The sequence below is a fragment of the Mya arenaria genome, chromosome 14 (assembly GCF_026914265.1).
Source record: "Mya arenaria isolate MELC-2E11 chromosome 14, ASM2691426v1".
NCBI lineage: Eukaryota > Metazoa > Mollusca > Bivalvia > Myida > Myidae > Mya > Mya arenaria.
In genome coordinates, this window is record NC_069135.1 from 2,117,312 (window position 1) to 2,144,896 (window position 27,585).

General features: G+C 40.5%; 1 protein-coding gene across 6 annotated transcripts in view; it reads left to right on the forward strand.

Annotated features, from left to right (window-relative positions):
- The window catches only part of LOC128218214 (pleckstrin homology domain-containing family G member 7-like), a 187,691-nt gene that overhangs the window by 30,388 nt on the left and 129,718 nt on the right, over positions 1 to 27,585 (forward strand). For 5 of the 6 annotated variants that reach the window (XM_052925815.1, XM_052925816.1, XM_052925818.1 and 2 more), the window contains exon 2: positions 26,304 to 27,285. In XM_052925815.1, coding sequence (XP_052781775.1) covers positions 26,304 to 27,285 — 982 coding nt within the window. Of the gene's footprint in view, positions 1 to 23,799; positions 23,959 to 26,303; positions 27,286 to 27,585 lie in introns of those variants that run through there. The other variant, XM_052925817.1, reaches the window with a different exon arrangement.

The following is a 27,585-nucleotide window of genomic DNA, read 5'->3' on the forward strand; positions in this document are numbered from 1 at the left end:
CGTTAACGTATACCTAATTATTTTAAGAATCAGGATGTTATTATTTGTGTAACTGATTTGCATCATGAAGATAAAGCATTTTTATGAATTAAAAACAAGACAGGATGTTTTCCATACAGTAAAGCAATTACATAAAGCTGAATCACTTGTACTTTTAATTACAATGCCTTACTTTATTGACAATGCTTAAGTCTATCGAAAAACAATTTCACCAATTTTTTCTCGCCTGTATACCTTGATTATGTCAACATAACTTCTCTAAATAAGTCAAAATGCTTAGACTGAATCGCCTATGTTAGTATGTTTTATCCTATACCATGAAAGCTGAAAGATGTGTTGATAATGTATGAAAGGTAACATGAGCCCGTGTTAGTTATACATTCATAATGCTCAATAGAGTCTTTAAAGGTTTTGTGACAATGGTCTGAATTATGTCAATGAATATCACTTACCACAATTCATCGTAAACAACTCGTAACATGAATTTTGTATTCCCCTTTTTCTACTACTACTGCTACTGCTACTTTTACTTCTACAGCTAGTGCTACTTCTGCTGCTACTACTGCTACTGCTAATGTTACTGCTAATGTTACTGCTAATGTTACTGCTATAGCTACTAATACTGCTACTGTTGCTGCTGCTGCTGCTGTTTTAACAGCTATGGCTGATGATTCTCCTGCTTCTGCTTCTGCTCTTGTGACTACTTAAGCTGCTTCTATTGCTGATGTTGCTGCTGCTACTGCTACTACTCCTACTGCTGCTACTAATGATGCTGCTGCTGCTTATCACGTTGTTGCTACTCGTGCTGCTGTTGATGCTACTTCTTCTGCTATTAATACTGCTACTGCTTGTGAACATATTTGGTACCGCTTGTATAAAAAAAGTTGTCGAAGACATGTATTTTAATGATTGTAATACTTTGCGTTCATGTAGAATGGCCGATTACCTGCACAAGGTACTATTAGCGCTTTTAGTTTACTTCTGAGATATTGTAAACAGTTCCCTGATAAATAATACACAATTTACGAACAGTTATCGAGCTGAAACATTACATGATGCAAATCAACGCCATTTAATTCTTGAATTAATGTAAAGTATGGTACGAACGGGCAGATGAGATATTCATTATCCTTGGCTTCACACAAAACGGGCCTGGCTTGTTTGTATCGTATCACCAAATCAAAACTGGTTTCTGTTTAATATTAACAAATTTCCTGCCACGAATGCAGACATCGTTGTTTTGATTATCACTAAACTTCAAATCATCTTCAAATGCATTGTTCTTCTCTTTCTAAACCATCAAACCTATGCATTGTTTTAGGATTATGACCATTGAAGAATTTTTCGAAAATAAAGTAAATCCCTGCTGAGCTCTGATTCGTGTCGATTGCAACATTATAGTTCTCAGCTGAGCTGCAATTTGAACGATTCGGTAATCTAACGTCATTTTTCTGTACTGAGTTCACCAGGTACAGTTGAGATATGATCAATTTCCAGTTCATTACAACTTCAAGCCTGTTACATTAAAAATCATTTATTAGGCTTTTCTTATCAGACATTCATTTATCCAGCACCTTCAATGTAATTCGGCATGACCATTAACAACTTGCGCTTACATTAATGACTCTTAAAATGTCCTGTCTGTGGTCAGTAACGTCTTAAACGTCACCAGATGGAATCCATGGTTTTAGAATGAAGATATACATACAGATTTACAACAGGTCGAGATTACTGCAAAGAAACGTTTAAAAAGGGCAAGTCGATGTTTATAATGGACCTTGCACGCTTGTTCTGGTCAAGGGCCTTTCGTTCGATCTTGTTCATCATTATACTTAAGGAATTATTGAACTGAACTGAATCCATTATTTTAGAGACATATATCCTGAAAGATTTTTTTTTATATGAATTGTGTTGATATTGTTAACCCAAGGTTAAGCCGTTCTTACGGGTATTACTTATTTCCTGTGATACAAGTGGTAATGTGGGCGGAATGTGATATAAGGAGAATGAAACCATTTCTAAGACCCAGACCCTGTCTCATCAATCTGTCTGATTGAAAAAGAGAAAGTAGTATTAAAAGAGAAGTTTATTACGATATTTAAGGTTATTACTGTCATATATTCCTTGTATTAATAGCTAGTCGATTTATTGTAACAGTGGTAACAATGGTACAGATAATCGCTGAAAAGGCAAATTCTTTTCGTATCTGAAAAAAGCGATATTAAAGCAATGAGACTACAGAAAATATTCCAAACAAATTAGACTCGAGCGATGAAAACGTAAATAAAACGAAGTAAAAAGAGCGTTTATAGTTGATGAAAATGACCAAACAATTTCTCGCTTGAGACCTTAATACAGACGAAATGCAAAAAATGGACTCTGTTTCGTATTTCCTTAGCCTCGCACGATAAACTTGATTTATATTAAACTCTATCCTAACCTTTAAACGTAAAATATATGCATAAAGAAAAACTGGTTTTTGAAATACAACATGGCACTTTGTCTCTCATCTCATGCTGCCAGACTTTAGTCATTATAGTTAACTCCAGTAAAGCCATAACGAGTGGAGAATAAATTTGAACAAGCATCGAGACATTTCCAGGAATATTGCTCATTTATTAAAAATCAGTGGGCGCTGATGTGATTGCGTATTTCATAACCTTGAACTATTGTGCAGGACCTACATTTCTTTCACCAAACAGTGAATCACGTATATTAGCGTAGAATATTGAATTGCAGATACGATTTTTAATCATATGCCCTTTCCTTGCTCAATAGTGACTGATGTGTGTCACAAATCATGAAGTATGCTTTCCTTGCTCAATATATGACTGATGTGTGCCACAAGCCGTGAAGTATGCTTTCCTTGCTTAATAGTGACTGATGTGTGTCACAAATCGTGAAATATGCTTTCCTTCATCAATAGTGACTGATGTGTGTCACAAATCGTGAAGTATGCTTTCCTTGCTCAATATATGACTGATGTGTGTCAAAAACCGTGAAGTATGCTTTCCTTGCTCAATAAATGACTGATGTGTGCCACAAACAGTAAAGTATGCTTTCCTTGCTCAATAGTGACTGATGTTGTAACAAACCGTGAAGTATGCTTTCCTTGCTCAATAGTGACTGATGTGTGTCACATATCGTGAAGTATGCTTTCCTTTCTCAATTGTAACTGATGTTTGTCACAAACCGTGAAGTATGCGTTCCTTGCTCAATTGTTACTGATGTGTGACACAAACCGTGCAGTATGCTTTCCTTGCTTAATGGTGACTGATGTGTGTCACATATCGTGAAGTATGCTTTCCTTTCTCAATTGTAACTGATGTTTGTCACAAACCGTGAAGTATGCGTTCCTTGCTCAATTGTTACTGATGTGTGACACAAACCGTGAAGTATGCTTTCCTTGCTTAATGGTGACTGATGTGTGTCACAAATCGTTAAGTATGCTTTCCTTGCTCAATAGTGACTGATGAGTGGCACACATAGTGAAGTATGCTTTCCTTGCTTTATTGTAACTGATGTGTGTCACAAACCGTTAAGTATGCTTTCCTTGCTCAATAGTGACTGATGCGTGGCACACATAGTGAAGTATGCTTTCCTTCCTCAATAGTGACTGATGGGGGGGGGGGCACAAACCGTGAAGTATGCTTTCCTTGCTCAATATTGACTGATGTGTGTCACAAATCGTGAAGTATGCTTTCCTTGCTTAATAGTGACTGATGTGTGTCACAAATCGTGAAATATGCTTTCCTTCATCAATAGTGACTGATGTGTGTCACAAATCGTGAAGTATGCTTTCCTTGCTCAATATATGACTGATGTGTGTCAAAAACCGTGAAGTATGCTTTCCTTGCTCAATAAATGACTGATGTGTGCCACAAACAGTAAAGTATGCTTTCCTTGCTCAATAGTGACTGATGTTGTAACAAACCGTGAAGTATGCTTTCCTTGCTCAATAGTGACTGATGTGTGTCACATATCGTGAAGTATGCTTTCCTTTCTCAATTGTAACTGATGTTTGTCACAAACCGTGAAGTATGCGTTCCTTGCTCAATTGTTACTGATGTGTGACACAAACCGTGCAGTATGCTTTCCTTGCTTAATGGTGACTGATGTGTGTCACATATCGTGAAGTATGCTTTCCTTTCTCAATTGTAACTGATGTTTGTCACAAACCGTGAAGTATGCGTTCCTTGCTCAATTGTTACTGATGTGTGACACAAACCGTGAAGTATGCTTTCCTTGCTTAATGGTGACTGATGTGTGTCACAAATCGTTAAGTATGCTTTCCTTGCTCAATAGTGACTGATGAGTGGCACACATAGTGAAGTATGCTTTCCTTGCTTTATTGTAACTGATGTGTGTCACAAACCGTTAAGTATGCTTTCCTTGCTCAATAGTGACTGATGCGTGGCACACATAGTGAAGTATGCTTTCCTTCCTCAATAGTGACTGATGGGGGGGGGGGGCACAAACCGTGAAGTATGCTTTCCTTGGTCAATATTGACTGATGTGTGTCACAAATCGTGAAGTATGCTGTCCTTGCTCAATAGTGACTGATGTGTGTCACATATCGTGAAGTATGCTTTCCTTGCTCAATATATGACTGATGTGTGTCAAAAACCGTGAAGTATGCTTTCCTTGCTCAATAAATGACTGATGTGTTCCACAAACAGTAAAGTATGCTTTCCTTGCTCAATAGTGACTGATGTTGTAACAAACCGTGAAGTATGCTTTCCTTGCTCAATAGTGACTGATGTGTGTCACATATCGTGAAGTATGCTTTCCTTTCTCAATTGTAACTGGTGTTTGTCACAAACCGTGAAGTATGCGTTCCTTGCTTAATGGTGACTGATGTGTGTAACATATCGTGAAGTATGCTTTCCTTGCTCAATAGTGACTGATGTGTGGCACACATAGTGAAGTATGCTTTCCTTGCTTAATTGTAACTGATGTGTGTCACAAACCGTTAAGTATGCTTTCCTTGCTCAATAGTGACTGATGCGTGGCACACATAGTGAAGTATGCTTTCCTTCCTCAATGGTGACTGATGTGTGTAACAAACCGTGAAGTATGCGTTCCTTGCTCAATTGTTACTGATGTGTGACACAAACCGTGCAGTATGCTTTCCTTGCTTAATGGTGACTGATGTGTGTAACATATCGTGAAGTATGCTTTCCTTGCTCAATAGTGACTGATGTGTGGCACACATAGTGAAGTATGCTTTCCTTGCTTAATTGTAACTGATGTGTGTCACAAACCGTTAAGTATGCTTTCCTTGCTCAATAGTGACTGATGCGTGGCACACATAGTGAAGTATGCTTTCCTTCCTCAATGGTGACTGATGTGTGTAACAAACCGTGAAGTATGCTTTCCTTGCTCAATAGTGACTGATGTGTGTCACATATCGTGAAGTATGCTTTCCTTTCTCAATTGTAACTGATGTTTGTCACAAACCGTGAAGTATGCGTTCCTTGCTCAATTGTTACTGATGTGTGACACAAACCGTGAAGTATGCTTTCCTTGCTTAATGGTGACTGATGTGTGTCACAAATCGTTAAGTATGCTTTCCTTGCTCAATAGTGACTGATGAGTGGCACACATAGTGAAGTATGCTTTCCTTGCTTAATTGTAACTGATGTGTGTCACAAACCGTTAAGTATGCTTTCCTTGCTCAATAGTGACTGATGCGTGGCACACATAGTGAAGTATGCTTTCCTTCCTCAATGGTGACTGATGGGGGGGGGGCACAAACCGTGAAGTATGCTTTCCTTGCTCAATATTGACTGATGTGTGTCAAAATCGTGAAGTATGCTGTCCTTGCTCAATGGTAACTGATCTTGTCACAAACCGTGAAGTATGCTTTCCTTGCTCAATAGTGACTGATGTGTGTCACAAATCGTTAAGTATGCTTTCCTTGCTCAATAGTGACTGATGCGTGGCACACATAGTGAAGTTTGCTTTCCTTGCTTAATTGTAACTGATGTGTGTCACAAACCGTTAAGTATGCTTTCCTTGCTCAATAGTGACTGATGTGTGGCACACATAGTGAAGTATGCTTTCCTTCCTCAATAGTGACTGATGGGGGGGGCACAAACCGTGAAGTATGCTTTCCTTGCTCAATATTGACTGATGTGTGTCACAAATCGTGAAGTATGCTGTCCTTGCTCAATAGTAACTGATCTTGTCACAAACCGTGAAGTATGCTTTCCTTGCTCAATAGTGACTGATGTGTGTCACAAATCGTTAAGTATGCTTTCCTTGCTCAATAGTGACTGATGCGTGGCACACATAGTGAAGTATGCTTTCCTTGCTTAATTGTAACTGATGTGTGTCACAAACCGTTAAGAATGCTTTTCTTGCTCAATAGTGACTGATGGGGGGCACAAACCGTGAAGTATGCTTTCCTTGCTCAATATTGACTGACGTGTGTCACAAATCGTGAAGTATGCTGTCCTTGCTCAATAGTAACTGATCTTGTCACAAACCGTGAAGTATGCTTTACTTGCTCAATATATGACTGATGTGTGCCACAAACCATGAAGAATGCTTTCCTTGCTCAATAGTGACTGATGTGTGTCACAAATCGTGAAGTATGCTTTCCTTGCTCAATATATGACTGATGTGTAGCATAAATCGTGAAGTATGCTTTCCTTGCTCAATTGTGACTGATATGTGTCACAAATCGTAAAGTATGCTTTCCTTGCTCAATATATGACTGATGTGTGTCACAAATCGTGAAGTATGCTTTCCTTGCTCAATAGTAACTGATGTGTGTCACAAATCGTGAAAAATGCTTTCCTTGCTCAATATATGACTGATGTTTGTCACAAATCGTGAAGTATGCTTTTCTTGCTCAATAGTGACTGATGTGTGCCACAAATCGTGAAGTATGCTTTCCTTGCTCAATAGTGACTGATGTGTGTCACAAATCGTGAAAAATGCTTTCCTTGCTCAATTGTAACTGATATGTGTCACAAATAGTAAAGTATGCTTTCCTTCCTCAATAAATGACTAATGTGTGGCACAAACCGTGAAGTATGCTTTCTTTGCTTAATAGTGACTGACGTGTGCCACGAATCGTGAAGTATGCTTTCCTTGCTCAATTGTGACTGATGTGTGCACAAACCGTAAAGTATGCTTTCCTTACTCAATAGTGACTGATGTGTGCACAAACCGTGAAGTATGCTTTCCTTGCTCAATATATGACTGATGTGTGGCACAAACCGTGAAGTATGCTTTCCTTGCTCAATATATGACTGATGTGTGGCACAAACCGTGAAAAATGCTTTCCTTGCTCAATAGTGACTGATGTGTGCACAAACCGTGAAAAATGCTTTCCTTGCTCAATATATGACTAATGTGTGGCACAAACCGTGAAGTATGCTTTCCTTCCTCAATAGTGACTGATGTGTGCACAAACCGTGAAGTATGCTTTCCTTGTTTAATAGTGACTGACGTGTGCCACACATCGTAAATTATGTTCGCCTTGCTCAATAGTGACTGATGTGTGCGCAAACAGTGAAGTAAGGAAAATAACGGTTTATACGGTAGTTGCATCTTAATGTAGCACAGAATACCGAAAAAGGAACAGTTACCACAGTTAGCAATGTTGTTTTTTAACGTAAAAACATGTTCTACACCACATGTTTAATTGATACACTTGTGATCTGCTGTATTTTTAAGATGATTTCAGACAAGTGTTTTAGGTGATTTTGTTTAAATTGAAATCTATTGGCATATCATCAATTTTTTCACGTGTACAGGTTGATAACGGTGTCGAATGATCACGTTGTTGACTTTTAACATTTACACGTGGCATTCGTGTGAAGTGTTTTTATATTTGAACTGACATAAAAAAGATCTGAAATTACAGTCAGCTGCGTCGGATTGAAACTGTTATCACTCTACGTATCCAGTTCTGTTTTCCATTTCCAATCATATCAATAGGAGATCTTACAAAGTAAAAGTCTCTAAGAAAGTTATTGACGTGTATGACAAATGGTCGTGGGTTTGCCACATTTTATGCGTTTTAAATGAGACTCCACGGGTACTTTGTAAGCGAATGGGAGTATAATAACATTGGACTTCACATGAGCTTAGTAAGGGAAGGGAAGCATGAGAACCTTGGAATCCAGGGGAAATGAATAAGAGAAGGGGAGTATTAGAACCTTGGACACAAGCGGAGCTCTGTAAGCGAAGGGGAGAATTAGAATCTTGGACTCCACGGGATCATTGTAAGCGAAGGGGAGAATAAGAACATTGAACACCACGGGAGCTTTGTAAGCAATGGGAGTATGAGACCTTTGGACTCCACAAGATTATTTTATAGCTTAGGGGAGTATTGGAAACTTGGACTCCACAAGAGCACTGTCAGCGAAGGATGGTTTAAGAACCTTAAAATCCACAGGAGCTTTGTAAATTAAGCGAAGGGGAGTATAATAACATTGGACTCCACGGGAGCCATGTTAGCGAATGGGAGTATTAGAACATTGGACTCCACGGGAGCATTGTAAGAGAAGGGGAGTATTAGAACCGTGGACTCCACGGAATCATTGTAAGCGAAGGGGAGTATTAGAACCTTACACTCCACAGTAACAATGTAGGTGAAGGGGAGCATTAGAACCTTACACTCCACAGTAACATTGTAGTCGAAGGGGAGTATTAGAACCTTACACTCCACAGTAACTATGTAGGCGAAGGGGAGTATTAGAACCTTACACTCCACAGTAACATTGTAGGCGAAGGGGAGTATTAGAACCTTACACTCCACAGTAACATTGTAGGCGAAGGGGAGTATTAGAACCTTACACTCCACAGTAACTATGTAGGCGAAGGGGAGTATTAGAACCTTGGACTCCACGGAATCATTGTAAGCGAAGGGGAGTATTAGAACCTTACACTCCACAGTAACATTGTAAGCGAAAGGGAGCATTAGAACCTTACACTCCACAGAAACATTGTAGGCGAAGGGGAGTTTTAGAGCCTTGGACCCCACGGAATCATTGTAAGCGAAGGGGAGTATTAGAACCTTACACTCCACAGTAACATTGTAGGCGAAATGGAGCATTAGAACCTTACACTCCACAGTAACATTGTAGGCGAAGGGGAGTTTTAGAGCCTTGGACCCCACGGGAGCTTTGTGTGCAAAGGGGGGTATTAAAATCTTGGCCTCCACGGGAGCATTGTAAGCGAAGGGGGTATTAGAACTATCGACTCCATGGGAGCTATACAAGCGAAAGGGAGTATTAGAACCTTGGACTCTACGGGAGCTATGCAAGCGAAAGGGAGTATTAGAACCTTGGACTCCACGTCAGCTATGTAAGCGAAGATGAATTTCAGAACCTTGGACTCCACTGGAGCATTGTTAGGGGGAATTTCAGAACCTTGGACCCCACGGGAGCGTTGTAAGCGAAGGGGAATTTAAGAACCTTGGACTCCACGGAAGCATTGTAAGGGGGAATTTCAGAACCTTGAACTCCACGGAAGCGTTGTAAGCGAAGGGAAATTTCAGAACCTTAGACTCCACTGGAGTATTGTAAGGGGGAATTTCAGAACCTTAATCTCCACGGAAGCTTTGTAAGCGAAGGGGAATTTCAGAACCTTGAACTCCACTGGAGCATTGTTAGGGGGGATTTCAGAACCTTGAACTCCACGGGAGCATTGTAAGCGAAGGGGAAATTCAGAAACTTAGACTTCACGGGAGTATTGTAAGCGAAGGGGAATTTCAGAACCTTGGACTCCACGGAAGCATTGTAAACGAAGGGGTGTATAAGAACCTTGTACTCCAAGGTGTAAACGTTGTGAAATATATATTTTCAATGATATTGAGTTTTTACACAAACTAGTTATAGACTTGATCTCAACCAGTCTTGATTTTCCGTTGTTGAAAAAGAGGTATATCCATTGCCTGTTGGAAATCAAATAGGTATCATTAGTTTAGAAGAAGTAACATTTTTGTCTAATATTTTATCATTGATGTGTTTATGCAACAACAAGGTACGTCAGGATATCACATGTTGAATTACAAGGGAATGATAAAAAAGCAGCCAAATGTTCTGATGAATAAAGTTATTTCAATAACAATGGAAAGCAATGTTAAGTTGAGCTTTATTTTAGATAATTAAAACATCAAAGAGTGCCCGAGATCTACATCCCTTCTGGTACAGTAAAATGTGTACGAGTAATTAGTTGTTGACAAGACGGTCGGCCTTAACTTCTCTTGTGTCTTTAAATAGGTCATCGTGTATTGGTTTGAATATGTATGTTCCCTATTGGCGCTGTATATGTTCAGTTCCATTTGAATTTGATTGAAATTTCCACAAATGGAAGTATTTATGGCCACTGTTAGCTGCTCCGCCTTTCTGTCTAGTAGCAATTCTTCTTTTTTGCACTGGAAACTTTTCAAGCATTATATCTTCTATGATGCAGTGAAATTTAATGAAAGTTAAGAGAAACAGTAATGTAAGGATGTAAGGGACCGTCGTACTGTTGTCTCAGAAGGCGCCAGTAATATTGTAATATATAGCTTGCTAATAAAATTCTGCATTGTTTTACTATGAGGAAGGAAGAAGGTTTCAAATGATTTGTGTGTTGTTTTTTCTAAATAATGCATGCAAGTCTTTGAAACATCATTACCGGTAAAAAACTTTAATGTAACCTTAAGAAAACTGCTACAGTCCACGCATTGTATAGACAAATGAGGCGGTATGACTTTGGACCTATGGATACAATCATATTTTGATTTATAATCTGTAACATTTACGCTGACTGCACCACTTCTACAATGCTTTAGGATTTCTTGCTTGTATTCAGTTAAGTTGGTATGAAATGCAATTCTGGGTAAAGATATCGTCCTCTTTTGGAATATGTTCAGAATTCAAATTTTTTTCCGTTTAATAGGTATTCAGCGCGATTGTCTGTATTTTGAATTGTTCGGACACATCTCGTTTTTTCTTAAAAATATTTCTTTGAGAAGACATAATTACTCAGTACCTCTCCGTTCATAACTCCTTCACCTCTGTAAAATGAACGCGTAGCATGTTTAACTAGTTTTCGTTAATCAAAAAGTCATATTTGCAAGGTGGCTATACATTCATATTATTACCTTTAGCTTCAACGTGTTGCTGTTAGAGACGAGCATGATTAGCAGTATTATACACACATACATAGCCATGGATTTCTTTTTCAATTATTTGTTAATTAGCTTCAACATAGTGCAATAGATTCGTATGTGCCCTCCTAAGTGTATATACAATATTCAGCGAATGTATACATATTGTCTTTTGTCTTTAAAGTTGCGAAATAAATTGCCGTGGTATATCATTTACATGTTGGACTGTATTTTACTTGTTCATTCACGTCAATGGGAAGACCTAACATGTCTTTGAGAGAATTGTTTTGTTATAGGACAATTTCTTCTTTAGTATCTGCTTGAATCTGTCATGGATGAACACTAGTAATTCCCGTTACTCTGATATAGTACCGTACCTGTACGTGTAGGTTTGAGCCATAGTAATCCCCGTTATACTGCTATAGTACCGTACCTGTACGTGTAGGTATGAGCCATAGTAATCCCCGTTATACTGCTATAGTACCGTACCTGTACGTGTAGGTATGAGCCATAGTAATCCCCGTTATACTGCTATAGTACCGTACCTGTACGTGTAGATATAGCCATAGTAATCCCCGTTATACTGCTATAAAACCGTACCTGTACGTGTAGGTATGAGCCATAGTAATCCCCGTTATACTGATATAGTACCGTACCTGTACGTGTAGGTATGAGCCATAGTAATCCCCGTTATACTGCTATAGTACCGTACCTGTACGTGTAGGTATGAGCCATAGTAATCCCCGTTATACTGCTATAGTACCGTACCTGTACGTGTAGATATGAGCCATAGTAATCCCCGTTATACTGCTATAAAACCGTACCTGTACGTGTAGATATGAGCCATAGTAATCCCCGTTATACTGCTATAGTACCGTACCTGTACGTGTGTTTGAGCCATAGTAATCCCCGTTATACTGCTATAGTACCGTACCTGTACGTGTGGTTGAGCCATAGTAATCCCCGTTATACTGCTATAGTACCGTACCTGTACGTGTAGATATGAGCCATAGTAATCCCCGTTATACTGCTAGTACCGTACCTGTACGTGTAGATTGAGCCATAGTAATCCCCGTTATACTGATATAGTACCGTACCTGTACGTGTAGGTTTGAGCCATAGTAATCCCCGTTATACTGTATAGTACCGTACCTGTACGTGTAGATATTCCATAGTAATCCCCGTTATACTGATATAGTACCGTACCTGTACGTGTAGGTTAGCCATAGTAATCCCGTTATACTGATATAGTACCGTACCTGTACGTGTAGGTATGAGCCATAGTAATCCCCGTTATACTGCTATAACCGTACCTGTACGTGTAGGTATGAGCCATAGTAATCCCGTTACACTGATATAGTACCGTACCTGTACGTGTAGGTATGAGCCATAGTAATCCCCGTTATACTGCTATAAAACCGTACCTGTACGTGTAGGTATGAGCCATAGTAATCCCCGTTATACTGCTATAGTACCGTACCTGTACGTGTAGGTATGAGCCATAGTAATCCCCGTTATACTGCTATAGTACCGTACCTGTACGTGTAGGTTTCGAGCCATAGTAATCCCCGTTATATGCTATAGTACCGTACCTGTACGTGTAGGTATGAGCCATAGTAATCCCCGTTATACTGCTATAGTACCGTACCTGTACGTGTAGATATGAGCCATAGTAATCCCCGTTATACTGATATAGTACCGTACCTGTACGTGTAGGTTGAGCCATAGTAATCCCCGTTATACTGCTATAGTACCGTACCTGTACGTGTAGGTATGAGCCATAGTAATTCCCGTTATACTGCTATAAACCGTACCTGTACGTGTAGGTATGAGCCATAGTAATCCCCAGTTATACTGCTATAGTACCGTACCTGTACGTGTAGGTATGAGCCATAGTAATCCCCGTTATACTGCTATAGTACCGTACCTGTACGTTAGGTATGAGCCATAGTAATCCCCGTTATACTGCTATAGTACCGTACCTGTACGTGTAGTATGAGCTAGTAATCCCGTTATACTGCTATAGTACCGTACCTGTACGTGTAGATATGAGCCATAGTAATCCCCGTTATACTGCTATAAAACCGTACCTGTACGTGTAGGTATGAGCCATAGTAATTCCCGTTATACTGCTATAGTACCGTACCTGTACGTGTAGGTATGAGCCATAGTAATCCCGTTATACTGCTATAGTACCTACCTGTATGTGTAGGTATGAGCCATAGTAATCCCAGTTATACTGCTATAACCGTACCTGTACGTGTAGGTATGACTCATAGTAATCCCCGTTATACTGCTATAGTACCGTACCTGTACGTGTAGGTAGACTCATAGTAATCCCCGTTATACTGCTATAGTACCGTACCTGTATGTAGGTATGAACCATAGTAATCCCCGTTATACTGCTATAGTACCGTACCTGTACGTGTAGGTATGAGCCATAGTAACCCCGTTATACTGCTATAGTACCGTACCTGTACGTGTAGGTATGAGCCATAGTAATCCCCGTTATACTGCTATAGTACCGTACCTGTACGTGTAGGTATGAGCCATAGTAATCCCCGTTATACTGCTATAGTACCGTACCTGTACGTGTAGGTATGAGCATAGTAATTCCCGTTACACTGATATAGTACCGTACCTGTACGTGTAGGTATGACCATAGTAATCCCCGTTATAATGATATAGTACCGTACCTGTACGTGTAGGTATGACCATAGTAATCCCCGTTACACTGATATAGTACCGTACCTGTACGTGTAGGTATGACCATAGTAATCCCCGTTACACTGATATAGTACCGTACCTGTACGTGTAGGTATGAGCTAGTAATCCCCGTTACTGCTATAGTACCGTACCTGTACGTGTAGGTATGAGCCATAGTAATCCCGTTATACTGCTATAGTACCGTACCTGTACGTGTAGGTATGAGCCATAGTAATTCCCGTTACACTGCTATAGTACCGTACCTGTACGTGTAGGTATGAGCCATAGTAATCCCCGTTATACACTGCTATAGTACCGTACCTGTACGTGTAGATAGTATGAGCCATAGTAATCCCCGTTACACTGCTATAGTACCGTACCTGTACGTGTAGGTATGAGCCATAGTAATCCCCGTTATACTGATATAGTACCGTACCTGTACGTGTAGGTTTGAGCCATAGTAATCCCGTTATACTGCTATAGTACCGTACCTGTACGTGTAGGTATGAGCCATAGTAATCCCCGTTATACTGCTATAGTACCGTACCTGTACGTGTAGGTATGAGCCATAGTAATCCCCGTTATACTGCTATAGTACCGTACCTGTACGTGTAGGTATGAGCCATAGTAATCCCGTTATACTGCTATAGTACCGTACCTGTACGTGTAGGTATGAGCCATAGTAATCCCCGTTATACTGCTATAGTACCGTACCTGTACGTGTAGGTATGAGCCATAGTAATCCCCGTTATACTGCTATAGTACCGTACCTGTACGTGTAGGTATGAGCCATAGTAATTCCCGTTATACTGCTATAGTACCGTACCTGTACGTGTAGGTATGAGCCATAGTAATCCCCGTTATACTGCTATAAAACCGTACCTGTACGTGTAGGTATGAGCCATAGTAATCCCCGTTACTGCTATAGTACCGTACCTGTACGTGTAGGTATGAGCCATAGTAATCCCCGTTATACTGCTATAGTACCGTACCTGTACGTGTAGGTATGAGCATAGTAATCCCGTTATACTGATATAGTACCGTACCTGTACGTGTAGGTATGAGCCATAGTAATCCCCGTTATACTGATAGTACCGTACCTGTACGTGTAGGTATGAGCCATAGTAATCCCCGTTATACTGCTATAGTACCGTACCTGTACGTGTAGGTATGAGCCATGTAATCCCCGTTACTGCTATAAAACCGTACCTGTACGTGTAGGTATGAGCCATAGTAATCCCCGTTATACTGCTATAGTACCGTACCTGTACGTGTAGGTATGAGCCATAGTAATCCCCGTTATACTGCTATAGTACCGTACCTGTACGTGTAGGTATGAGCCATAGTAATCCCCGTTATATTGCTATAGTACCGTACTGTACGTGTAGGTATGAGCTCATAGTAATCCCCGTTATACTGCTATAGTACCGTACCTGTACGTGTAGGTATGACCATAGTAATCCCCGTTATACTGCTATAGTACCATAGTAATCCCCGTTATATTGCTATAGTACCGTACCTGTACGTGTAGGTATGACCATAGTAATCCCCGTTATACTGCTATAGTACCGTACCTGTACGTGTAGGTATGACCATAGTAATCCCGTTATACTGCTATAGTACCGTACCTGTACGTGTAGGTATGACCATAGTAATCCCCGTTATACTGCTATAGTACCGTACCTGTACGTGTAGTATGAGCCATAGTAAACCCCGTTATACTGCTATAGTACCGTACCTGTACGTGTAGGTATGAGCCATAGTAATCCCCGTTATACTGCTATAGTACCGTACCTGTACGTGTAGGTATGAGCCATAGTAATCCCCGTTACACTGATATAGTACCGTACCTGTACGTGTAGGTATGAGCATAGTAATCCCGTTACACTGATATAGTACCGTACCTGTACGTGTAGGTATGAGCCATAGTAATCCCCGTTATAATGATATAGTACCGTACCTGTACGTGTAGGTATGAGCCATAGTAATCCCCGTTATACTGCTATAGTACCGTACCTGTATGTGTAGGTATGAGCCATAGTAATCCCCGTTACTGCTATAGTACCGTACCTGTACGTGTAGGTATGAGCCATAGTAATTCCCGTTATACTGATATAGTACCGTACCTGTACGTGTAGGTATGAGCCATAGTAATCCCCGTTATACTGCTATAGTACCGTACCTGTACGTGTAGGTATGAGCCATAGTAATCCCCGTTATACTGCTATGTACCGTACCTGTACGTGTAGGTATGAGCCATAGTAATTCCGTTACACTGATATAGTACCGTACCTGTACGTGTAGGTATGAGCCATAGTAATTCCCGTTATACTGCTATAAAACCGTACCTGTACGTGTAGGTATGAGCCATAGTAATCCCCGTTATACTGATATAGTACCGTACCTGTACGTGTAGGTTGAGCCATAGTAATCCCCGTTATACTGCTATAGTACCGTACCTGTACGTGTAGGTTTGAGCCATAGTAATCCCGTTATACTGCTATAGTACAGTACCTGTACGTGTAGGTATGAGCCATAGTAATCCCCGTTATACTGATATAGTACCGTACCTGTACGTGTAGGTATGAGCCATAGTAATCCCCGTTATACTGCTATAACCGTACCTGTACGTGTAGGTATGAGCCATAGTAATCCCCGTTATACGCTATAGTACCGTACCTGTACGTGTAGGTATGAGCCATAGTAATCCCCGTTATACTGCTATAGTACCGTACCTGTACGTGTAGGTATGAGCCATAGTAATCCCGTTATACTGCTATAGTACCGTACTTGTACGTGTAGGTATGAGCCATAGTAATCCCCGTTATACTGCTATATAAACCGTACCTGTACGTGTAGGTATGAGCCATAGTAATCCCCGTTATACTGCTATAGTACCGTACCTGTACGTGTAGGTATGAGCCATAGTAATCCCCGTTATACTGCTATAGTACCGTACCTGTACGTGTAGGTATGAGCCATAGTAATCCCGTTACACTGATATAGTACCGTACCTGTACGTGTAGGTATGAGCCATAGTAATCCCCGTTACACTGATATAGTACCGTACCTGTACGTGTAGGTATGAGCCATAGTAATCCCCGTTATACTGCTATAGTACCGTACCTGTACGTGTAGGTATGAGCCAGTAATCCCCGTTACTGCTATAGTAAAACCGTACCTGTACGTGTAGGTATGAGCCATAGTAATCCCGGTTATACTGCTATAGTACCGTACCTGTACGTGTAGGTATGAGCCATAGTAATCCCCGTTATACTGCTATTGTACCGTACCTGTACGTGTAGGTATGAGCCATAGTAATTCCCGTTTACACGATATAGTAATCCCCGTACCTGTACGTGTAGGTATGAGCCATAGTAATTCCCGTTATACTGCTATAAAACCGTACCTGTACGTGTAGGTATGAGCCATAGTAATCCCCGTTATACTGATATAGTACCGTACCTGTACGTGTAGGTTGAGCCATAGTAATCCCCGTTATACTGCTATAGTACCGTACCTGTACGTGTAGGTTGAGCCATAGTAATCCCCGTTATACTGCTATAGTACCGTACCTGTACGTGTAGGTATGAGCCATAGTAATCCCCGTTATACTGCTATAGTACCGTACCTGTACGTGTAGGTATGAGCCATAGTATTCCCCGTTATACTGCTATAGTACCGTACCTGTACGTGTAGGTATGAGCCATAGTAATCCCCGTTATACGCTATAGTACCGTACCTGTACGTGTAGGTATGAGCCATAGTAATCCCCGTTATACTGCTATAGTACCGTACCTGTACGTGTAGGTATGAGCCATAGTAATCCCGTTATACTGCTATAGTACCGTACTGTACGTGTAGGTATGAGCCATAGTAATCCCCGTTATACTGCTATAAAACCGTACCTGTACGTGTAGGTATGAGCCATAGTAATCCCCGTTATACTGCTATAGTACCGTACCTGTACGTGTAGGTATGAGCCATAGTAATCCCCGTTATACTGCTATAGTACCGTACCTGTACGTGTAGGTATGAGCCATAGTAATCCCCGTTACACCGCTATAGTACCGTACCTGTACGTGTAGGTATGAGCCATAGTAATCCCCGTTATACTGATATAGTACCGTACCTGTACGTGTAGGTATGAGCCATAGTAATCCCGTTATACTGCTATAGTACCGTACCTGTACGTGTAGGTATGAGCCATAGTAATCCCCGTTGTACTGCTATAACCGTACCTGTACGTGTAGGTATGAGCCATAGAATCCCCGTTATACTGCTATAGTACCGTACCTGTACGTGTAGGTATGAGCCATAGTAATCCCCGTTATACTGCTATAGTACCGTACCTGTACGTGTAGGTATGAGCCATAGTAATCCCCGTTATACTGCTATAGTACCGTACCTGTACGTGTAGGTATGAGCCATAGTAATCCCCGTTACACTGATATAGTACCGTACCTGTACGTGTAGGTATGAGCCATAGTAATCCCCGTTATAATGATATAGTACCGTACCTGTACGTGTAGGTATGAGCCATAGTAATCCCCGTTATACTGCTATAGTACCGTACCTGTACGTGTAGGTATGAGCCATAGTAATCCCGTTACACCGCTATAGTACCGTACCTGTACGTGTAGGTATGAGCCATAGTAATCCCCGTTATACCGCTATAGTACCGTACCTGTACGTGTAGGTATGAGCCATAGTAATCCCCGTTATACTGCTATAACCGTACCTGTACGTGTAGGTATGAGCCATAGTAATCCCCGTTATACTGCTATAAGACCGTACCTGTACGTGTAGGTATGAGCCATAGTAATCCCCGTTATACTGCTATAAAACCGTACCTGTACGTGTAGGTATGAGCCATAGTAATCCCCGTTATACTGCTATAAAACCGTACCTGTACGTGTAGGTATGAGCCATAGTAATCCCCGTTATACTGCTATAAAACCGTACCTGTACGTGTAGGTATGAGCCATAGTAATCCCCGTTATACTGCTATAAAACCGTACCTGTACGTGTAGGTATGAGCCATAGTAATCCCCGTTATACTGCTATAGTACCGTACCTGTACGTGTAGGTATGAGCCATAGTAATCCCCGTTATACTGCTATAGTACCGTACCTGTACGTGTAGGTATGAGCCATAGTAATCCCCGTTATACTGCTATAAAACCGTACCTGTACGTGTAGGTATGAGCCATAGTAATCCCCGTTATACTGATATAGTACCGTACCTGTACGTGTAGGTATGAGCCATGTAATCCCCGTTATACTGCTATAGTACCGTACCTGTACGTGTAGGTATGAGCCATAGTAATCCCCGTTATACTGCTATAGTACCGTACCTGTACGTGTAGGTTGAGCCATAGTAATCCCCGTTACACTGATATAGAACCGTACCTGTACGTGTAGGTATGAGCCATAGTAATCCCCGTTATACTGCTATTGTACCGTACCTGTACGTGTAGGTTGAGCCATAGTAATCCCCGTTATACTGCTATAGTACCGTACCTGTACGTGTAGGTATGAGCCATAGTAATCCCCGTTATACTGCTATAGTACCGTACCTGTACGTGTAGGTTGAGCCATAGTAATCCCCGTTATACTGATATAGAACCGTACCTGTACGTGTAGGTATGAGCCATAGTAATCCCCGTTATACTGCTATAGTACCGTACCTGTACGTGTAGGTATGAGCCATAGTAATCCCCGTTATACTGCTATAGTACCGTACCTGTACGTGTAGGTATGAGCCATAGTAATCCCCGTTATACTGCTATAGTACCGTACCTGTACGTGTAGGTATGAGCCATAGTAATCCCCGTTATACTGCTATAGTACCGTACCTGTACGTGTAGGTATGAGCCATAGTAATCCCCGTTATATTGCTATAGTACCGTACCTGTACGTGTAGGTATGAGCCATAGTAATCCCCGTTATACTGCTATAAAACCGTACCTGTACGTGTAGGTACGCGCAATTGTGCATACTTTTGGACATGAAATGCTAATACAGAAAACGACGTGTCTATTATCATTCTTTTAAATAAACCGTCATAGCCTTAATTTTGCCGTCACTTCTTGCGTAGTTGTCATATGGCAATTGCAGTCCCGCGTGAACGCGATGTGGTTTATGGAGAGCATTGATGTTATTCTGAATACTTGAATTACGGGAATTGCAACTCATTCGCATGATCCATCACTTTGGCTTTGCAAGTGTTAGCATGAGAAACAAGGACGGGCGTTGATATCCGCTTTTGATGCTCTTGTCAAAGCTATGATGTATATTATGATTACAGCCCTATGATGTAGATTGTGACTACAACCCTATGATGTATATTATGATTACAGCCCTATGATGTAGATTGTGACTACAACCCTATGATGTAGATTGTGACTACAACCCTATGATGTATATTATGATTACAACCCTATGATGTAGATTGTGACTACAACCCTATGATGTAGATTGTGACTACAACCCTATGATGTATATTATGATTACAACCCTATGATGTAGATTGTGACTACAGCCCTATGATGTAGATTGTGACTACAACCCTATGATGTAGATTGTGACTACAGCCCTATGATGTAGATTGTGACTACAGCCCTATGATGTAGATTGTGACTACAACCCTATGATGTAGATTGTGACTACAGCCCTATGATGTAGATTGTGACTACAACCCTATGATGTAGATTTTGACTACAGCTCTATGATGTAGTAGATTGTGACTACAACCCTATGATGTAGATTGTGACTACAGCCCTATGATGTAGATTGTGACTACAGCCCTATGATGTAGATTGTGACTACAACCCTATGATGTAGATTTTGACTACAGCTCTATGATGTAGTAGATTTTGACTACAGCTCTATGATGTAGTAGATTGTGACTACAACCCTATGATGTAGATTTTGACTACAGCTCTATGATGTAGATTTTGACTACAGCTCTATGATGTAGTAGATTGTGACTACAACTCTATGATGTAGTAGATTGTGACTACAACCCTATGATGTAGATTTTGACTACAGCTCTATGATGTAGTAGATTTTGACTACAGCTCTATGATGTAGTATTGTGACTACAACCCTATGATGTAGATTTTGACTACAGCTCTATGATGTAGATTTTGACTACAGCTCTATGATGTAGTAGATTTTTGACTACAGCTCTATGATGTAGTAGATTGTGACTACAACCCTATGATGTAGATTTTGACTACAGCTCTATGATGTAGATTTTGACTACAGCTCTATGATGTAGTAGATTGTGACTACAACTCTATGATGTAGAATGTGACTACAACCCTATGATGTTGATTTTGACTACAGCCCTATGATGTTGATTGTGACTACAACCCAATGATGTAACTGATTGTTACTAAACTCAGTTTGTTTTAATCTTGAACTGTGTCTGTTGATGTCAAATTGGCAAACGCATATAATGGCGATGATGGCCGTTATGAGTTACTCGCATTGTATGTAATTGTGCATGCCCTTTTCCAACTACTTGACGTCAAGGAGATTTCTTGTAAACTGTGAGAGTGAAATTGTATAAAGGTAGTTTCCTTCAGTGTGAACTGAATATGGGGCAGGTTGTTGGTGACCTTTTTGGCCGACTTCCGATTTTGATTACTATCGGAACCTCTGTGTTTGGCCCATTTGATTTTTTTCTTAAATTTCTACAGGATTAATTTGTTTCCCGTCAACTGTAAACACTTCCGCCATTTTGTCTGAAAGCACTGCTGATTTGCACTAAGTTTCATTAAGCAAGGTTTCTTAATATACTGAAACATAATGACATTTTAATACAGAGAGAAAAAACCCTCTTGGTAGGTAATGAACCATCGTAACTTACCTTGTACGTGTGATTGTGGTTCACAATCTAAATACCTAATTACATGTATTGATAATGTGAATATGATAAATGTTGAAGTTTAGTTTGTTTCTAGTCAATTTCTTCTTCATTCTTCATTAAATGCCATGAGTGACATGAGATAGAAGTGACTGTAATTCCCAGTCAAATCCAGACATGAAGACTTGAAGAAACAGAGTCTAGTTATTTGCGAGAATATCTACTGGTTCTTCAACATGCTTGGTGTAAAGCACCGCTACCCGGGACATAAGTTTCCTGGGTGTAAGCAGTTATGAGTTCACCATTTTCCCAGTACATGCACTAGCCTTTAATGCCGAGCGCTAGACAAGAGAGCTACTAGTACCATATCTTAACGGGTTTGGGTTTGACGCGGCCGGGGTTTGAACCCCGACCTTCCGCATCCGAAGCGAACGCTCTACCATTGAGCTATCGGGGCGGTTGGATCATGTAGTTCGTACATAGTAAGGTAAAATAATTGAACAAGGCCTCCTGTTTTGTGTTGCGTACTTCCTAGCACTCATTGCTTTTCGTTTCCAGTCATATACCCGGCTGAGTTTAAGCCATTTCCATTTAACAATATCTCCATACAAAAATGACCATTAGACAAAGGAAGAAATTACATTGTCATGCAGAATGGCTTGTCTAGGCCAGACTTAATAATTTGCTCACGAAACTGTTTTTCATTACAGAATGTTTTGCGAAATAGCTTATTCATGCGTAGAATTGCCTGTCCTGTCTTGAGCTCAATATGCGACAGACACTTTGCCTCAGAAAACTTCTGGTTCTAACATTCGATAATACATTTGTGACGGAATTTCATTCACTTGCTCAATTTTCTTGGAGAAACTCAAACAGATGAATAAAAAACCATACGCCGTTGTATGAATAATCTAGAAAACACAGTATACAATCATACATGTAAGTATTTCAATGCAGCTGACCTTGTCAAGCGCAAAGAATAAAACGGCGGGAAGAAGTTTCTTCCTTTAACGTTCATTTTTGTTGCGGATTATAACATTTGTTCAGAGCATTTAGATGATGAAACAGCAACGATGTCAAATTAATATAATGAGCTTCACTGTTTCATTAAAAGTAAAAGGTAATGAACTTTCTTTTCTAAAATATCAAGATTGATGTCTAAATTGCCGTCACTGTTCCAGATACTTTCGAAACAATACGACATTCTTACGCGTGAAAGCTATTTGAATGATAAATGTTATTATTGTTTTCTAACATATTAATAGTTTAATGATTAAAATGTTTGATGAAAAAGAGATTAGTCTATATCATTTAAAAAGAAAGTTCACAAGGCGTCTTACAATGTTATAAGTACGACTTTTAAATAAGCTAAAAATAAAACTATATCTGGAAAGTTTTATATTATAACATGTATTATAAAAATAGAAGCTATTTAAACATACTTGTCTACGAAACGATTGTTTTATTTATGTATTTCTTAACATTATATTTTTTATATTTTATCTTGCTGGACTACACGTTTTTTCACGTCACCCATAAAGGTGTTTTTTCTTGTTAAATAATACCATGACACTTAGGCTAGAATAATAATTATGTTTACCACGTTGAATCAGTATTGTTTTTCGCTTATTGACAAAGATTGTTTTCTTTTCTAAAGGTTGCAATCTACTTAATGGAGTTTTAGTTGTCAGAGGTTCTCCACATGATTACCAGTTGAATCAGGCCGGCAATTCCGGCAATATATAATAATTATATTATATTATCACATACGTTAGGAATGTGCAGCGATTCCTTGACATTTTCAATATATGCAGAGTTTATCTCCCTTCAGACGCATGACTTGTAGACTGTAGACTTACCGGTCTACATGAATATTGTAAAAATAATACATTTTAAAAATGCTTCAGCCTGAATAATATTGCTTTAAGGAGTATTACAGTCACGTTTGTACTGTTTTATGTGATGGAAGCCGACCATATGCTATTGAATGACACTTGTGACTGCAGCAATAACCCCAACAAGTTTGTAAACACTTGTGGCTCGCCTTTTTATCGCCACTGTCAGTAGATATCAAAAACTTCCTTATCGAAAGTTCCTTGATTCAAGTGTAAACAAATTGGTCTATCATCTTGCATTATTTGAGGACTTTACCAGAACTGACAAAGTGAACAGATGGATTAAGCGGAAAGCAAACAGGCAACGTATGGAAACACTCCGGAATCTTCGCAAGCATATCGACTGCTGTTTCGCAGTATGGAAGTGTACGTACAATTACAACGGGGGTCATTGATTTCAAAGTTTGGTTCTGACAAATAATAATAACATTTTTCACGTGTTACCATGAGGTCTACACGTGCAACCATGCGCTCTTTAACGCATTGTCACGCGGTCTTTGGCGTGTTACAGTGCGGTTTACACGTGTTATCATTCGGTTTTTGGCGTGTTACAGTGCGGTTTACACGTGTAAACATGCGGTCTTTGGTGTGTGACCGTGCGTTCTACACGTGTTAACATGCGGTCTTTGGTGTGTTACAGTGCGGTTTACACGTGTTAACATGCGGTCTTTGGCGTGTTACAGTGCGGTTTACACGTGTTAACATGCGGTCTTTGGTGTGTGACCGTGCGTTCTACACGTGTAACCATGCGGTATTCACGTGTTGTCATGCGGTCTACACGTGTTACCTTATGGTCTTCACGTGTCACCTTGCGGTCTTTGGCGTGTTATCACGCGGTCTTCACTCGTAACCTTGCGGTCTTCACGTGTTATCATGCGGTCTTTGGAGTGTTATGATCCGGACTTTGGCATGTTATTATACAGTTTTTGGTGTATTATCATTCTGTGTTTGGTGTGTTAAAATTTGGTCTTTGACGTGTTATCATGAGGGATTTGACGTGTTATTATGCCGTCTTTGGCGTGTTATCATGCGTTCTTTGGCGTGTTATCATGCGGTCTACACGTGTTACCATGCGGTCTTTGGCGTGTTATCATGCTGTCTTTCATCGTGATATCATGCCGTTCTTGGCGTGTTATCATGATGTCTTTCATCGTTTTATAATGCGGTCTGTGGCGTGTTATCTTGCCGTCTTTGGTGTATTATTATGCCGTCTTTGGTGTGTTATCATGACGTCTTTTGCGTGTTTATCATGCCGTCTTTGGCGTGTTATCATGCGGCCTTTGGTGTATAGTCATGCTGTGTTTGGTGTCTTACAATGCGGTCTTTGGCGTGTTATCATGCGGTCTTAGACGTGTTATCATAGGTCTTTGGCGTGTTATCATGCGGTCTTTGGATTGTTATCATGCAGTCTACACGTGTACCATGCGTTCTTTGGCGTATTGACACGCGGTCTTTGGCTTGTTATCATGCGGTCTACACGTGTTACCATGCGATCTTAGTCTTGTTATCATGCGGTCTTTGGCGTGTTATCATGCGGTCTACACGTGTTACCATGTGGTCTTTGGCGTGTTATCATGCGGTCTTTGGCGTGTTGTCATGCGGTCTTTGACGTGTTGTCATGCCGTCTTTGGCGTGTTATCATGCTGTCTTTCATTGTGTTATCATGCGGTCTTTCGCGTGTTATCATGCCGTCTTTGGTGTGTTATTATGTGGTATTTGGCGTGTTGTCATGCTGTGCTTGGCGTGTTATCATGCGGTCTTTTGCGTGTTATCATGCGGTCTTTTGCGTGTTATCATGCGGTCTACACGTGTTATCATGCGGTCTTTCGCGTGTTATCATGCCGACTTTGGCGTGTTATCATGCGGTCTTTGACGTGTTATCATTTTGTGTTTGGTGCGTTACAATGGGGTATTTGGCGTGTTATCATGAGGTCTTTGACGTATTATCACGCTGTGTTTGGTGTGTTATTATGTGGTCTTTGGCATCTTATAATGCGGTCTTTGGCGTGTTATCATGCTGTGTTTGGTGTGTTTTAATGTGGTCTTTCACGTGTTGCCATGCGGTTATTTGGCGATTCCAATAAACAAGTGCATGATTTACTTACATCTTGACATCTCGTAGACGCTCAACACACCGTTCTCATTTATTTATTAATATATGTTGCAATTTCAATGACAACCGCAGAGCAAATGTTCATTAACTCGGTGATCATGGGTTTTAACAATGTTTTTATTGATGTCGATGTAATGTGTTGAAATAATTTTGTGTTTTGATCTGTTCTTATGGAATTCGCTGCTTATTTTGACATGATGAATTACCATAATTTATGTGAAAATAAACGTGTTACTCGGAGTTACATGAGTTGATAAATATTTTAAAAGTGTACAACATACCATGCTATAAATCGTTAGAATTCGAGTCACTCGCCTCAAAACTAAGACTCATACGGACATGTCGTTTACTGCGTTTAAAACACCATAACGATAAGCAGTGTGTGATTTGCCTTCTCGTGTCATTGTCCTAAACCACAGAAACCAATCCAGTCAGTGATTGATATTTGATCGTTTCTGGTATTTCTTCAGCGATTGATGTTAGATAAAGCCCTATACATTTGGAATATTGGACCTTTTGGGCATTCATAAGTTTATACGTTTAAGATAAATATGACGATGCTGAATGAAATGTAACAGTATGTTTGTGTATTTCACAGATCCTCTGGAGAGACTGTCGGCAATAGAGTGCCCGTCACCCCCGCCACTTCCACCCAGGGCGTCAAGGTCAAGGTTACACGAGGACTCTGTCGAGGGACTTTCATGTTTAAATGAACCAGATTCTCAGACAGGAAATGGAAATGATACATTATCAAATAACGTTCGGCCAAGTGTTCTAGGGAGTATTGTTGTAGATGACAGCAATGTCCGGTCGCCTTCGCTGAGAAAACGGGACGCCATGATGAGAAGATATAATTCTGCGTTCACGTTGCCCGTTGGGAATATGCGGGTTGATCAGAATAAAAATAATGTGTCGGGCTCTAAGGACAGTTTAATATTTACAGACAATGGATATAACGACGAATCACGCAGTGCTCAGCACACAGGAGAGAGACCTCATTCAAATTACATGTCAAACGGTATGTCGTTTAATGCCACCGATGACAATGATACTATCGGACATCAGGGACTTGATCAGTTTGACATAGTTGGGGAAAGTTACGAAGCCAGATATCCTTGGCAACGTGACATTTCCACGCAGTGTGATTTCCCTGGGTATAGGGACAGCCTCAGTAGCTGCGGGAGCGGAACTAGCGACGGAAACAGCGTGCCTTCTCCTGGTGCTTCCAATTGCATGTGCAAGACGTTTCAGGACAGTGACTCGCCAAGGTCATCAAGGCGTTCATCAGCTGATAACGTCGCTCGGCGTTCGCCAACGGACAACGTACGCCGGAGACACCTTGGATATAGGTCAAGGAGACCTCACTCAATGACTAGTTTAGAGTCGGGGCAAATTCCAATAAATTCGGACATGTATCGTTCGGACACCAACCTGAACAGACATCAGCGTCCCCATGCCCGGACGTCATCGGATCCGGCCATGCTGAACGTGCTCAACAGAAAGCGAATGCCTCTCCTCGTCGCCGATGACCCTGGATCCGTATCCGATCTGGAATCCATCATGGAAAACCCAGCCGACAGGTAGGTCATGTAAATACAATTGTTTCATCCATTTATATATAATATGACGAATTATATGTGATTTAGTTATTACTTTAAGTGAGTAATTTACACTGTTATGGCGATTTATAGAATAGATATACTTCATAATGAGCGATATAATCGTTGTGAACTCTGCACATAATGCTGTAAGCATTGAGGATACTGTGTCAGCATAATGTGATGGCATAAATATCAATGTCCGTTCGTAAAGATGGTTCACACAAACCATTCGAAACTCTATCCTTGCTTGTATGAGCATGATTGAAGTACACTTTGTGG